This window comes from Gorilla gorilla, chromosome 23 (assembly GCF_029281585.2).
Source record: "Gorilla gorilla gorilla isolate KB3781 chromosome 23, NHGRI_mGorGor1-v2.1_pri, whole genome shotgun sequence".
In the NCBI taxonomy this organism is placed as follows: Eukaryota; Metazoa; Chordata; class Mammalia; order Primates; family Hominidae; genus Gorilla; species Gorilla gorilla.
Window position 1 is genome coordinate 26009890 of NC_086018.1, and position 15638 is coordinate 26025527.

Consider the following 15638-nt stretch of genomic DNA (forward strand, 5'->3'; position numbering starts at 1 on the left):
CTCTACACCCCACCCCCTAAAAACACACCAAAAAACAGTAGTGCAAACAGCTTTCATCAGGCCTCCCTGGGCCACTCTCTAGTGGAAACCCCTGTCCACTCTGGGATGTTGGGTGCCCTATGAGGCACATGTGCCCTCACCAGAGGGGCATGAGTGGTCCAAGATGTCACCTGAGGTTTTTTTTTTTGTTTTTTTTTTTTTACAGTAAACACTGGGATGCCGGAGCTCAGGCATCCCAGACAGGAGGAAGTGTGTACTCACACCAGCCAGGAGGCAACAAGCCTGCCTGGGAGGACAGACGATCAGCCCTGGCTGTCCCTCGGGAGCGGGGAGCCTCCAAGGCACACTGCCCACTGGGTCAAGGAGTATCCAGGAGGAGTTAGAAGGTAGGGGCTGGGGAACTTGACCCATGGCCCCCACACCCACCCCAGAAGATAATACCAAGGAAAAAGAGGAAACCCTTAAGTGGGCCTGAGGGGCCTCAAGGCCATGTAGGGGCAGCTGAGAGGCCTGGCCTGGGAGGAGGTGACAAATGGGTAGAGAAGGCAGTTCCATTTCCCCAAAAAAGCAGTGTGTAGTGGCAGCAAGGACGGAGGGACTTCGGGGGTGACGGGACCTGAGAACTGAAAGGCTCCAGACAGTTTCCAGATACAGGGTAACAGTGGAGAGGGCCTCCCAGCACCCTGGGTGTTGGCCTCCTCGAGCCAACTAGGGGCACGCTGGGGGCTTGCTGGTCACAGTGTTCACATACTGATTACTTTCAGGCCTGAGGAGACCCTAAGCTTCAGAAATGTGTGTGACTCTATCCTCAGAAGTGCATGTAGAGCTACCATGCCCAGGCCCAGGTGCCAGGGTTCTAGAGGGCCCTGTTCAGGCCCAACCCACGGGCAAGAAGTTTGCATGGCCCAGGAGACATGCTCACTCCCAGGCCTGCATCAACGCTGCCCCCGGTCCTCCATCTTAACCATGGATGGAGCTAGGCTGTGCAGCAACCAGCCTGCAAGGAGGCCCTGGGGTCCGTGGCAGATTTGGAAGGAGCTTGGCTGTGGCATAACTGTTCACCCACGCTGCATGGGCCCCAGGCTGGCACTGGGCTAGGAAGATGTGGGGTGGGCCAGGGCTGGTCTTTCTGGCACAGCACTCTAAATGATTTGAAACGGCCTTCCAGGTTGTTCCCGAGGTAGAAGGATGAAACAAGTTTGATGTCACTGCTTCTTGACTCAATTGATAACTTTTACACATGTAGCTGTGGGCCCTCCATTTGTGCTCTCACCTGGGCTCCACAGATGTTGGGGCAGGCTGATCAAGGGCATGATCAGACTTGGACTCATTAGGGGCAGACTGGTATCATCTGGTGGTAAAATAGGACTCTGTGCCAAGTACTCACATTTTCTCAAATCCTCACGATAACCTTGAACTGTTCAACTTTTATCACCCTTTCCAGATGAGAACACTGAGGCTCGGAGAGCCAAAGTGACTTGCCCAAAGCCACATGGCCTGTAAGCTGCTAGGTTGTGGGTCACTGTCGTCGGCTGCCCTTCCCCCAGGGTCCGGGCGAGTACTGCTACAGCCACCTGTATGACACCACACACCATGCCCACCCCTCAGGCCAGTGGGCTCATCCCGGGGACGTCTGCAGAAGCACCCTGGGGATACTGCCCACTTTGTGCATCACGCTTTGCTGGGACATGGGTCTCCCAGCAGGCTTATCCCAGGGACGTCTGTGGAAGCCGGTCAGTGCCATCCTGGACACGGCCCCAATCACGGTGTCCTCTCCAACTGCTCACATCCCCATGTAGGGAAACCCTTGCCTTCCCCTTCTCTCACAGCACTGCCAGCTCTCGTTGAGTGCAGGGTGCCCGACCCCCTTACCAGGTGCAGCAGCACTCGCAGGGCGTCCCGCGCACGCTCCGGGTGCTGCAGGATCTCTGTGAGGGCCTGGCCGATGAGTGATGAGGGGCTGTTCAGCTTAACGTCACTCCCGATGAGCATGAACCCTGCAGAAAGCAAAGGAGGGCACCTCAGCAGGACAGCTGGAGACCCCCAGCCCCACCCCAGCTTCTAGGGCTCACTTACGCCTCGAGGTTAACCCAGCAGAAAGAGCAGGGCCTGGCAGGGGAGCAGCTCACAGGCTGGCCTGGGGCATCTGACTCACTGGATGGTGATGTGGCACCCTTTTGTCCCCTTCCTTTTAAGAATCAATATTGTTTAGCTGTTCAGGTTAGTGGGGCCTGCTATTTTGCACAAGGGAGCCAAGGGAAGTGCAGTAGGAAAACCTGCCTTGTTTTCTCTGAAATTCATCTTTGTCTATCCTTAGGCCTTTAGGGGGGAACACGCCAGGGGAGGGGAGGTGTGCTCATCTCCTCCTTGCCATGGGGGCCATGGGGAGGCGGGGAGCGGCTACTCCTCCAGTTCTAAACCAGCAAACCAAGTTCGGCTGGGAAAGACCAACTGGGCTGAGGAGCACCGCATCCCACCGTTCCTTTCCACACTCCCTTCCGAAACAGGGCCTGGGGGAGCAGGTTCTCAAGCCCACGGGCAACTTTAGGACCAACCTGCCCCCAAATCATGTAGGGAAAGGGTTTTCTAAGATAATGAGCTGTTTTTAAAGGTAACAAGAGAGCATCACTAAAAATGGTTTCATCCAGAACAAAGTTGTGACTTATCTATCAACAAAACTAAACAAACAAAGATCCTTTTCAAAATGCCATGCCCGTAAGCACACTGGGCAGACCTGCAGAGACAGGAAAGGGGCCAGGTCCCCACAAGCCCTGCAGTAGGTTTTGTGGGATGCTGTGGGGCCCAAAGCCCCTTCTGACTGCCAGGAGCAGGTTGCATAGGACTTGTGTGATGAGGACAATAATGGAAACCACAGGGGTCACCTCTACTTTCTGCATCTCCTCAGAGCAGGAGGAGAAGCAGGTGAGCAGCCCTCTGTGCCTGCTTGTGGATGCTTCGCCTGGCAGAACCAAGGGACGGCCGTGAGGTGACTAGGCAGGGCAGGGTATGTGCCTGTTGGACCAACTAAATGCTTCTTTTCAGCCATATGAAGAAACAGGAACAATTCTATTTTGTTTTTTGAATAGCTCTGTGAAAAATACTACAGTTGTGTTTGTAAAGTAAGCAAAATGTTTCCATCTTTCAACAGCATGACCCACCTGCCTGGCACCAGCACCTGGGGCTGCCAGGCAGCCACCCCTGCAGCTGTGTTGACAGGGCCTGGCAGAGGGACTGACCCACCTTTGGAAAATGACACCAGCAATATCAGGATGTGTCAACTGGATTTATGTTAAGAAAATAGGATTTTGGGTGTTCCTCTGTTTCCCAAAGTTTGAGACACTTTCAGACACTCTGCTTTGCGGTTGTGGCCGATGTTACCCATGGGTGGGACTTCTGCTTTGCTCTAGATTTTTGTAACACCCTGGGGAGTTTCAGGGACCAATGCTGAGAGAAGACCACAGGCTGACACATCATGAGGTATGTTGGTAAAACAGTCCCGGCTGGCCAAGAGGCCACTGAGGGAACAGGCCCAGGGTTTGGTTTGTACTCTGTGAGTCTTGACCTGGCAGGGTCTCCTGCACAGCAGAGTCCTCTGAGTGGGACCCCAGGGGAAGCAGGTTGTTGCCTGGAGCTGAAGCAGCTCTGTATTCAGGAGGGGTGCCTGCCTTCCCATCTCCCCTGTGACCAGATGTCACAGAAACATTCTCTCTTTACTCTCTAGACCTTCTGGGCAGGTCCACTAAGAGTATGTATTCTAGAACATGCAGGGCTTGAAGCTTCACAAGATATTCAGTGCACTTACAGATCCTGTCAAATGTGGACCGGGTGGTGTCATCGCACCACCATCATCCCCTTGTTACCCCTGAGAACACAGCTTCAGAGAGGGTAAGTAACCTATCTCAGGCCACACAGCCAGGACATGGAGCTAGATCCATCCTAAGTCTTTCTACCACACACTCCTTTCTACAGTCATGGGTTAAATGAGGGTGCCATGGAATGGGTCATCCAGTGTACACTGACATCAGGAGGAGTTTCACATTCATACACTCATGGCAAATGGTTCTGTTGCTCCCTGGTCCAAAGATGATCTTAATAGTAGGAAAAACTCATTTGGCAGAAGCAAGACTCAGCACACAGGCTCTCTCCGAGTCTTCTGTGGCTGGCCTTGCCCTGCCCTCCCCTCCCCAACCCCACTGGCAGAATAAAGTCGGGGGGCTGTGAGGACTGAGCCCCAGGCCTTGACAGGCACCCGCAGCCGGCCGAACTCCCACCTGCCCAGTTGGAAGGGTGCGAGAAGGCCTTGCTGCTCTGCACCACCTTCATGGCCTCCCCCAGGGCGGCGCTGGCTTTTAGGCCGTTCAGCAGGGATGAGTAGAAGGCATGGATGAACATCTTAGAAGCAGCCACTGGCACAGGCCATAGAGACACGAGGACACACTGAGCGCCGGCAGCCAGGAAGGCCCTTGTCAGCGCGATGACCCCGTCGGCTGTGACTTTGCTGTTGGACTCCTGGGAGGAGCCAAGCACCACCAGCTTCACAGGCAGCTGCAGGTCCAGGACGTCGGCGGCAGTAAGCAGCAGCTCCTGCAGGGGCGGGCAGTCCGAGATGCTCTCCCCATCACTGGCATCGTCCTGCACCCGCAAGGACTCAGGGATCGTGTAGGGGTGGCCGAAGGAGCTCTTGCTGCTGGCAGGGTTGCCGTCCATGCTGGGCGTGAGGACCAAGGCCGACAGCTTCCAGGAGATGTGGGTGGCAAAGTGGACGCATTCAGCCTGGGTCAGGGCACTCATGACCCTCTCCTTGGTGGCCACACTGCCCACTAGGGGCTGGCAGCCCAGCAGCTCGGACACCATGTAGGCCTCTTCCTCGGCCGATGGCATGGGCCCCCACAGCCACCTGTCCATCACGGCCGATGGTAGCTTGGGGTTGCCGATGACAGCCGCCATGGATGTGGAGCTGGAGTATGTGGGCGGGTTCTTCCGTAAGTGAGACTAGGAGGGGAGGGGACAAAGCAGACCACCCGTCAGACAGAATAGCCAGGCTGCCCGGCAGTGGTCGGCCGAGCACAGGGACGGCCAGCTCTCTGCTGGTTGAGCTTGAATCCACCTGTTTCCCCAGTCACCACATTCACTCTTATTTTTCAACATCTGTTTGACACAGGTGCCTAACTTACTGAGAATCATGCCTGCTGTGATGAGCCCTTGGAAACCATCAGGACTGGATGGTAGGGGTCCTGAGAGGATTGGGGGAGGAGGCCTTGATATGACAGAGTGGACAGAGGCTGTGGAACCCAGGACGGCCAGCCTGCTCCACAATCCTCATCCCCACAGACCTTCATGTGTGGCTCCTAAATAAGAGGAAACCCACTCCTGATAAGTCAGGGGCTTTGAAAAGTGATTTTGTTTAAATGGTGCAAACAAGCAAGCCAATCTTGGGGAGACAGGGCTAAACTAAGTCCTTTAAGAAGCTCTACATACTGACAAGATTCTAGTTCCCTTCCACCTTATATGCTGCAAAGTAAAAAGTATCACTGAATGAGAAAATCAGCATAAAGAAGCCCAATAATGTCTGCCTGAGTTTCCCCTATGATGACTTTTGGTACTTTTTGGGAAACATTAAGTATGAAGTTATTTCAAAATAATTTTTTGGTGCCTCTGCTTGGTGATGCCTTAAACTCTGGGTAAGAGAAACACCAGATGCCTGTCATGAGATGGCCTTCTCCAGGTTTCTGGTTAAGCTACAAACAGCTAGCTGGCTGTTGTCATCAAAATAAAAGCTTTCTGAAGGTGGAGGCATCTGATACCCAGAGTGCTGCTATCAGCCGGCATGGTGGGCCGCTGGGTGGCAGGAGCGTCGAGAAGGCCAGCTCGCTTCCTATCTGGGATTCAGAATCAGCTTGGAAACTTGAGAGACCTAGAGAAAATAACTTCTTTCACTTTGAACTGATTCTTTGCTTCATAAGAAAAGTATTATCCAGCCACAAAAATGGTCAAAATTCAGATCTACAAAAACCTGTCAGGCAGAAACTGACCCCACTTAGGCCACGCCAATGAGCAAGTCATCAAAGCAGCCAAGACAGGTCCTGTGGGGGCCACCCATGCACAGGGCCCAGCCTCGGTTCCTAACCCCACCTATGCTTTCCGCCACCGTAAAAAGGCCCATCTGGGTAAGACCTGTCCCGCCCGCCGTGGGGTATTAGGGCAGATGGGGTCTGAGGGCTCTGAGAGCAGCTGGCAGCTCAAGGACATCCGGAGTTGGAGGATGGAGCAATGCAGGCCCTTGTGTTAAAGACAGTCCTGCAGCCGTGCAGGCAGGGATGCTGCAAGTGGAGTGCCAGGCGGGTGCGGAGCCCTGTGGGACTGTGGAGGGGTCAGAGGGAAGCCAGGATTTTGGGGTCTCTGAGAGTTTGGAGAAGGGGAAGAAGATTAAAGCTTGTTTCAAAAGTTTCGAATCAGGTGGGCAGGGCCAAGGGTGGCTGTGGGGTGAGACCCATGACTCAGGGTGGCCCACTGTTACTCTCTTGATTTTTGGGCGTTTTTTTCCAAATTGATTATTCTTGCTGAATGAGACCTGAGTCCTTGACTGCCCCCTTAAAGCCACCTGACTTGTTTTCAGTTCCACTGGCCTGTCGGGCTGTTTTCCACTCAGCTCCACTCTTGCTTGTCTGCCCTCCCTGCCTGGGGCCCAGCCAGCAGTCAGCTCAAGGGCCAGGTGAATTGGGTGGCTGTGCTCTGCCCACTGGGCATCGTGTGGATGGTGGGTGACCAGCCCCCTCAGGTGCTCAGTCAGGCCTCAAGCCTCACTATGTACCTCAGAGCAGCTCAGTACCCTGATGTCACAGCAAAGAAACTTAGACATGACACAAACTGTGGCTTCCCAAGGCAGCAAAGAATGGCCAGGGGTCATGAGGGCCGTGCCCCGCTTTTGGACAGACCTACTCTAAAGTCACGCTACCTGCGTGCAAATCATAAAATCAACACTTTTGAGATCACAGCTATGCCTTAGTAACACAGCCCAGTCCGACCAGATAGACGGTGCCTCGTGACCCGAAAACAAGCCCCCAGCCCCCCACCATGTGTGTGAGCCTTACCTTGGACTGCATGCTGAGGGAGCGGATGGAAGGGACAGCAAGGAGGCCGAAGCGCTCATAGAGGTACTCGTTGGAGGAGCTTCCCTTCAGGAGGGCGAAAGGAATGAGGTAGAGCTCCCCCTCCAGAACCAGGATGAGCTGCCGGTGCCGGCCCACGGGGCCGCTGGAGTGCATCAGGCCCTATGGAGCAAGCACAGAGAGGCTGACATGGGTGGCCCAGCAGGCAGGGGTTTCAGGCACCAGGACAACCCTGAGCCCTAGCCTGGATGACACAAGCACGAGCAGGTGAGGCCTGTGGGTGTGTGGGGCGCCATGGGGTGTGGGGCGCCATGGGGCATGGGCCGAGTTGCAGCCCTGCAGGAGCGGCACCAACTGGCATGCTCGCTTGTGGACTGGCAAGGGCTGGCCTGGCAGCATCCATCTGCCTCACAGTCCTGAGAAGGTTAGAGGACAGTTTCTTGAAGTTCACAAGAACCTGAAGTGGGTTGGAGACCGGTTTGTACCGCACAGGCACCCTGAGAAGGGGTGGGAATGGCCCCTCTCAAAACAAGATCTGTTTTCCATTTCAGTGGACAAGAGGCTAGAAAATCACAGTGAGGACGGGAGGTCTGGGGGCTGGCATGACAGCCCCTGTAGAAGGGGATGGGCTGGGTTCTAGGACCTTCCGTGACCTCCTCTGAGAAAGAGTGGCCCCTTGGCTCTGGGCTTGGGAGGTGCCATCCCCACTTGTTCCCTCTGGGGATGTCAGGGGACCCAATACATAGATGACTCCCATCCCTCTTGAAAGGCCGAGCATGAGGACTCGAGGCAGGGTGCGCACAGGGCCACAGCGGACACAGCCTCATTCCTGTTCATTGCAGAACAAGGCTAAGGGCGCGGGCATCTTAATGAGAGCAGCAGGCAACAATCCTGGAAGCTGGGTCCACACAGACTGAGGTGAACAAAGAGGTGGCGTGGAAGCTGCTGCTGCAGCCCAGAGCCTGCCAAGAAGGTCCCAGGTCCACAGAGCCTGCGCAACACTGGGTGCCAGGGGCGGGGCTGGCCTGCCCCCCAACCCCATCTGCTGAGGAGTGGCTGACAAGCGGACACCCACCAGGGTGCCACTCGCTTGTGCCTGGGGAAGCAAATGTGCTCGCTTGACCCGTCTGATGTGCTGCCGTGGGCACTTGACTGAGAGTGGCAGGGCACTAGGCTAACCCAAAGTGACACATGCCTGGCGGGATGTTCAGTCTCTGTAAACCCATATGGTTTTTTTTTTTCTTTCTTTTAAAAAAAATTTCTAGCTCCATCTAGCGAAAGCAGAAATAAAAATTATTAGGCCAATTTGTTTTTCATTTGTTTGCTGTAAGAGCTACAGCATGGGCCAGGCACCGGTGGCTCACACCTGTAATCCCAGCACTTTGGGAGCCCAAGGCGGGAGGATTATCTGAGGTCAGGAGTGCAACATGGTGAAACTGCATCTCTACTAAAAATCCAAAATAACCGGGTGTGGTGGCATGCACCTGTAGTCCCAACTACTCAGGAGGCTGAGGCAGGAGAATCGCTTGAACCCAGGAGGTGAAGATTATAGTGGGCCAAGATTATACCAGTGTACTCCAGCCTGGGGGACAGAGCGAGACTGTCTCAAAACAACAACAAAAAAAGAGCTACAGTATTTCCCAAGAGGAGGTAAATTAATCACTGTTCAATTGTGCAACCTAGGCAGGAAGAAGTAGGGGTGTGTCACAGTGACCCCGACACTGTCTATGGATGAGCTCTGGGTTAGCACAGGGAGGAGAAAGAGTTGTAGGCACCTGGGCCCCATGGCCTGCCATGGGCCACACCTGAGCTCCCTGGCCGGCTCCATAAGTAAAGGTGGCTCAGGGGGCTGCTCTGGAGGGCAGTGCCACCACACCGTGGAGGTGTGCCAGTGAATCTCGAACCAGCCGCAGTGGCACAGCTGATGCTGCCCTGACCCTGCTGACAGGGTCAGCAGCTGTGACAGTGATGACCACCTGCTGCTCCGTGGGAACTGTGCTGCCTGAGAATGGGTAGTGTGGGGCTTGAGCCACCTGCCATGTGCAAAACTGGACCCACCTCCACTGTTCCAGAGTCGCAGGGCTTTGTTGTGACAAGATGCCAGCCCCAGCCCCAGGCCTGCAGGTCCTTCCTGGGCTCCTGCTGCCTAGGCCCAAACCACAGTAAGTTTCTGTCAGATATCATCCCACAGGCTACTGCCTTCACCAGGACACACGCCGCTCATAGACAAGTCCCTGGTCATGACAGCACCTAACTGTGAATCGGAGGGAAGCTTGGCAAGCTGAAAAATGGAGAAGTGAGGCTGGAATCCACGCAGAGCAAACATTCACTGGCAGCCCATCTTTGTAGAACTCTGCTAACTCTGCCCACAAAACCTCATCTGCGGCACAAGCCTAATGATCAGAGAATGCATGTCCTTGAAGGCAGCTTGTCTGTCTTCTCCAACACTCCACCAGGGGTGGGGGGCATCTCCTGTGGCCCTATTGTCAGAAGTCTCCCAAGCTGGGCCTCGACTTTCCCATCAGCCACTGAGTGGTGTCCATCATGTGCCTACTGGGGACCGTAGGGAAGTCAGATACATTTAGGATATGGTCCTTGCTTGCAGACTTATGATGATGTACTTAGAAAACTAAAATGCACACAAGAGGCCATTGCTGAGTGAAACTCAGTATTGTCAAATGTAACACCTTTATGGCAGCATGGCAGCCCCAGAACGGGGAAAGCCTACCCAGGCTGACGCTGGGCCCACCCAGGAGGGTCCGTGAGGGTTGGGGAAGGCCTGGGCAGATGCTGTTGCCAGGTGAGCACAAGGCTAAAGAGGGACATGGGAGCCAGACTGTGGGGGCGCTGAAGATCAGGCAAGAAAGTGTGGTTCTTGTTGGCTGTCAGGACCCGCCATGCCTTCTCAAGCTGAGCCCTGCAAAGCATTGAGAGGCAGCCTGCCTGCCTGCGGGAGAGGGGGCTATACCCAAGAGTAATTCAGACCAGGGCATGCCCACCAAGAGAAGAGACAAGGAGACTTGCTGGGACTCAGTGAGAGTGACCTTAGCAGGTGAGGAGAAGTCTGAAGTCCAGGCTGGGAGATAGGGAGGCTGTTCTCTGAACCTCATATCCCAATTTGGAGGTCTGGGTCCTCCCTGCATCATGCCTAGGAGCTGGTACCAAGCTTGGCTCATGCATACAACCCTGGGTGAAGGTCCCCAAATGGGACCCCTGTCCAAACTCTGTGAAATGAGGCAGGTGACAGTCGCAGCTGTTCTCTGAAATGTGTGGGCTTGTGGGGAGACAGGTAGAACAGCAGGCTGACAGCTCCCGTTCAAAGGGGGAAACTGATTGGACATGTTAGAGATAATGCCCAGGAAACTTGTGAGCTCTGCCTCTGGTGTATGTGTGCTGTCCTTGCACTGAAAGATTAGTTATAATCCAACGTGAACTTGAAAAGGGGAAAGCAAGCGATATCTCTATTCAGCTTACATATCATCAGTCAGACTACAAAGGAGAGACATTCAAGGAAACACTATTCAGCACCTGGGCCTGTCAGCCTCAGAAAGGGCATCTGCTGGCCTCTTAAGGCTTAGGGTTGAACAATAAAGTGGCTCACGCACCAGCCTTACAGCAGCAACTACCAGAGTCTCCAACAGATTCCATCAAAGACTCAGATGTTCTGACCTCTGCAGTTTCTAGTAATGGGATTCCCGAAAGCAGAAGATGACAGGGCCAGGTGCACTAGAATCTGTCCCTTCCCCAGGGGTGCCGCCCTGCGCTCTCACCAAGGGGCTGTGACCCTGACTGTGGCAATGTGAGTCCAGGCAGCAAATGATGCTTGAGAACTTACGGTGTTCCAGGCCAGGTGAGGGAAAAGGGGAAAGACAGTGCTGGGCAGGCAGGCCACCATGCACAGCACTGTGGGGCTGCCCTGGGGCGCGGTGATGACAGGGGTTCCGTGAAGGTGCAGTCTTTGTACAAGGAGAGGGTTGTTCCTTCTGACAGGGTGGGCAGTGAGTGCACTGGAGGTGGCTTTGTGCAGCTGTTGTCAGTTTACTGCCTCTCAGGTCCTGAAGCCCTTGTCACTATCCGCTCTAAGACAGGCTGCATTCCTTCAGCTGTTTCTCCCACGATATGCAGGGTGCTGAGCTGTGTCAGTGGAGTGCACTAAGGGGCACTGAGGAGGCAGGAGCCCTCCTGCTGGCCTGGGTCAGTGGTGGGTGAGGACATCCAGAGGGGCCTGCCCAGCCACGGGCCCAGAGCGCTGTCCCGTTGCCACCTTGCAGTCTCGGCCTGGTGATAATCTTCCCTCACTCCCAAGGCCTCCTGCCTCTGCAGGTCCCTGGACTCCCTGGCACCTATCACCACTGGAAGCTGATGGCTGCTCTCCTGCCCACACTCAGGGGGCTAGCGCTTGCCAGCAACTCCAGACTGGCTCTGGCCTGGCCAAACAGTGGACATATCTCTGTGTCCTGTGGGCTGAATCACACCTCCTCCCATGTTCATTCTTTACTAGGTACACTCCCTCAGCCCTAGAGAACCACACAGCTTCCCTATATCTTACAGTTACTTGCCTATCATAGGTAATAGTTCTCAATACTAAACGTCCCTGGTTAGCCTACGGTGTGGTTTCTGTCTCCAGATGGACCCAGAGGATGAAAAGCCGTGTCCAGTGGCCCAGGAAGGGATGCTGCATGCTGGGGAAAGAACAGGGGGTCTGAGGGGAGGCCCTGTCACGGAGTCTGGGTCAGCCTGCCAAGTCAGGGTGCTCCCAGCATCTGGAATTGCTAGATGGGAGGCGAGGGGTGAAAAACCAGTAGGGTTGGGGGTAGGAGCTCTGCACACTCCAACAAGACACTAACCTCTCTGCACCTTGGTTTCCAAACCCACAGGACAGCGCTAACATCCATTCCTCACAGCCCTATGAGGCCAAGGTAGCTGCACAGTGGGTAAAGCATCTAGCCCCATGCCTGGCACTGGTGTGCACTCCAGATATATTGGTCAAATGCGAATTTACAACTGTCTTCAGTGCTTGGAATAAAGTGATACTGCCCCTATTATTTATACTATTCTTTTCTCCTGGCCCATAATCATTTTTCCAGTATTACTCATTCCCTTTCTCTCTGGCATTTACAAACACTCATGTGGCTAAAAGAGACAAATGGCTTCTCTGGAACATCCAGCTCCAAATTTTAACCCAGAGACTATGAGAGACAGAGGTCATCACATCCCCCTCACCTCATCTTCACGTCACCATCGCTATCCTCCACACCTGCTTACTGAGCCACCACCAAGCAGTTACCTTGAAGTCCAGTTTCCAAGCCCACAGTTCTCCCAGGCAACCCCCAATGGATCCCGAATGTGTCTTTGGGTGGTGAATTCTGATTGGATTGCCGTTTCGGTCAGCGGGACCTTCTGCATATGCCCTGGTTGAGTACAGGTCGAGCTCTTCAGAAAGCACTCATAGCAAATGTTATGTTGATCATGTCCTAATCTGGAGTTTAAGAAAGATGCGCTCCTTGCTTATCGCCAAGGTTAGAGGATCTGCAGGTGACCTCCGCGGGGCACCGGGGAGTTTCCTTTTTACTGGCAGACACGGCAGGCCTCTCAGGGGTTCACAGTATCATAGGCCAGAGGAATGAAAATCTCTGATCACCATGGGGGAGGGAAAGAAAATGCCTGGGTCCATGAGCTTTCAGACTGATTAGACTTGGGATGAAATGGACTTTACTGTCTACAATAAGGATTCCAGAGGCAAAGAGCTTCAGGGTATCCAGATACCCCAGAACTGTGTATAGGGCTTCACATTTTTTCCTGACTGATATTGAACTGTTTAAGGTAGAGGAACCCTTTCTGTGATGCTTCTGGGAAATCCTGTCATCATGGGTGGATACATACAGTTTTGGCAAAGATCACACACCTCCTGGAAATCACCCTCAACCATAACTGAAGCCCACCAAGACTGTAGATACTGTATTTCAGCCAGAAATGGAAAAGCGGACATTCAACCCATTCAACTGTATGCTTTGGCCAAACAACCGCCCACTGGTTTGCCTGAAGAAACTAAGAGGTATTGGAGAAACGTGACCAATGGCCAGCAAGAGCCAGAAGGGCCTGCCTGAAACCCAGGGTCCAACTTCAGCCAAATCAGCTTGAAGGGACTGTTCAAGCTGCAGGAGCCTCTGTGCAGTGGGCAGGGTTGGAGGGGCGGAGGGGAGCCTCTCTCTCTATCTTGGCTGACCTGGTAAAAATGATCCCTCCACCCCTAGTGGCAGAAGACCCTGACCTGCCTGGAACCTGCCAGGGTAAGGTTAAGATGTCTGCTTGTTGAACACCAGCTAGAATAGAGCCAGCACGCAGATGACACTCATGTAACAGCAGCCATCCAGGTGAGAATGCCACTTACCACGTGAGATCTTGCTGGTTATCCTGGGTGCTGCCACCACTGGTTTTAGTCATACAGACAGTTTGCAAGTAATTGCCTCCATTTTTCCTCCTCCTAATCAGTTGTGAAAATGCTTGTTGTCCTTGGGTGATGTCTGTCCTCATTTGAATATCACTACAGATGTCTCAATCAGAAATCAATTAGACAGCCTGGTGGTGGGGCTGCCAGTCTCAAAGGCCTCATACTCTACCTCATACTGGAATCTAGGTCTGATTGTTTCTAAGGACAAAACTTCCCTGGCTATACCCAAGCCTCCCAATCTATTTAGAAAACAGGCAGCCACGTGGTCAGTCTCATTCCTGTTGCATCTGTTCTAGGAGAGGCCGACTTATCCTGCTACCTGATTTTGCAAGGGGTATTTTACAAAACACAAGGGAGTCCTTCCCCCCAGGGCAGTGATTACAGTCATGACCCAACCAAGGCAAAGCCACTCTCATGGCCGAGCCCTCGGCAGAGCTAGACCCCTGCTTTCACTCTTAGATGAGAAGTCTTAGGTGAAATCCCTGAGCTCCAGTGCTTGGAAAGCAGTTCAACAGCCTAACAGACATAAACAAGTTTTGAATAAGTTTCTAGGATTTTAAACAGGTGACTCCACACTTCATGAATCACAAGCTGAGGTGAATGAGATGTACTTTTCTTTCTGATCAAAGTCATTTGCTTTTGCTACCTGTCCTAGAACCTTGGTTTTTAAATTTAAATATAGGAAACAGGGAATTTAAATAAAGGGAAATAAAAGTAAGGATAACAGAGACTCTATAACTAGAGCAAGTCCAAACTCCAAGGATCCTGAAAGATCCCCAAATCTGGACCTTTGAAGAGTAACTTGACCAAACGTAAGGTATTCCTTAAATCTGGTTCCTTGATTATAGCAGCTGCTGGCTCTGGACGAAGGGCCCAACTGAAAACTCAGGGGTGATTTGGGATCTGAGTGGACGAGTGGCTTTGCCTACAGCAGCCCTGCAGAGCCCTGCCACAAGTTTGCTGTTGAGGGAGGGACGCTGGAGAGAACTCGGAGGCAGCCTTGTGCCTTGGGGTGGTGGGGACAGGACTGGCCCAGATCAGTCCAGGGCAAGAAGCAGGAAGTCCAGGTCAGAGACATGGGTTACTATCCTTCACTCTAATTTGATTAAAAACTAATACCACAGACACAAACAGGTCCCAGTAGTCCCTTTCATGCTAAACACTTGCAACTTTTCTTTAGTGACATTTTCTCCTTTGGGGACTACACAGGATCTGACTTAATGTTTGATGATGGCTCATGTGCAAATGCAACCGGGCCCTCCTCAAAGATAAGCGGACATGCTCACCCCATCCTGACAGCAAAGGACAGCGTGGTTCCAGGAAAGAGCCACGACAGTGTTTCCCTTAGGCCAAATTAAATCACATACTGGTGTAAGGCCTATGGTAAAATATTATTCTGTTCCACTTTTCATACTGTCTGACCTAGTCCCTTAGCAATAGGACTGCGGCTAAACAAAGGCAGTTGTTCAAATAATTATATGCCCCATGTGAAGAGGCTAATCGTTTTAGTCTTGAAGTGTCAGTGATTCACAGTCTTGGACTTTTGGCTTTGATGTGCATTCTCACTGAAAATGTGGAGAAGGGTCTGGCTTGGCAGCTGACAGCGGCAGCTCTGGAGCCGGCTAGCGGTGTTATATCGCCCTCTTGTGGCCTCTGGAGCAGTGCGTGGGTGCTTGCAGCCAGAAGCAGAATGATCCAGTCCTTCCCCTCCACCTGGGCAGCGCAGGTGACGGGTGCCAAACCCTCCCGAGATGACGGGGTCTGACCTGCCACAATTCGGCATGGCCCACTGGCCTCGGGTGCTGGCCTCCATCACCACCATTAGCAGTCTGTGAGTGACCAGACATGAGAACACAGGCCCCTGGCCCAGATTTTCACCTGTCTTCCCCAGGTTTAGGACAGTGTGTGCCTGGCACAAGTCAGTAAATATCTGTTGAATGAATGGATAAAACTGGGGATGGAGAGGACTCCTAATTAGACTCCAACTTTTCAGTTAAGTGTTTTTACTGATACACAATGGATCATTTTAGTTAGCCAAGGAACAGTGCTTGCTCTGATGATTTACTTTAATACCTTTA

At 53.2% G+C, this 15638-nt stretch overlaps 1 protein-coding gene across 8 annotated transcripts in view; it reads right to left on the minus strand.

The window, feature by feature from the left end:
* TTC28 (tetratricopeptide repeat domain 28) overlaps nucleotides 1–15638 on the minus strand; it is a 718078-nt gene that overhangs the window by 16251 nt on the left and 686189 nt on the right. For all 8 annotated transcript variants that reach the window (XM_055374084.2, XM_019018517.4, XM_055374083.2 and 5 more), the window contains 3 exons: nucleotides 7092–7271; nucleotides 4272–4992; nucleotides 1873–1997 (listed from right to left, as the gene is read on the minus strand). In XM_055374084.2, coding sequence (XP_055230059.1) covers nucleotides 1873–1997; nucleotides 4272–4992; nucleotides 7092–7271 — 1026 coding nt within the window. The remainder of the gene's footprint in view (nucleotides 1–1872; nucleotides 1998–4271; nucleotides 4993–7091; nucleotides 7272–15638) is intronic.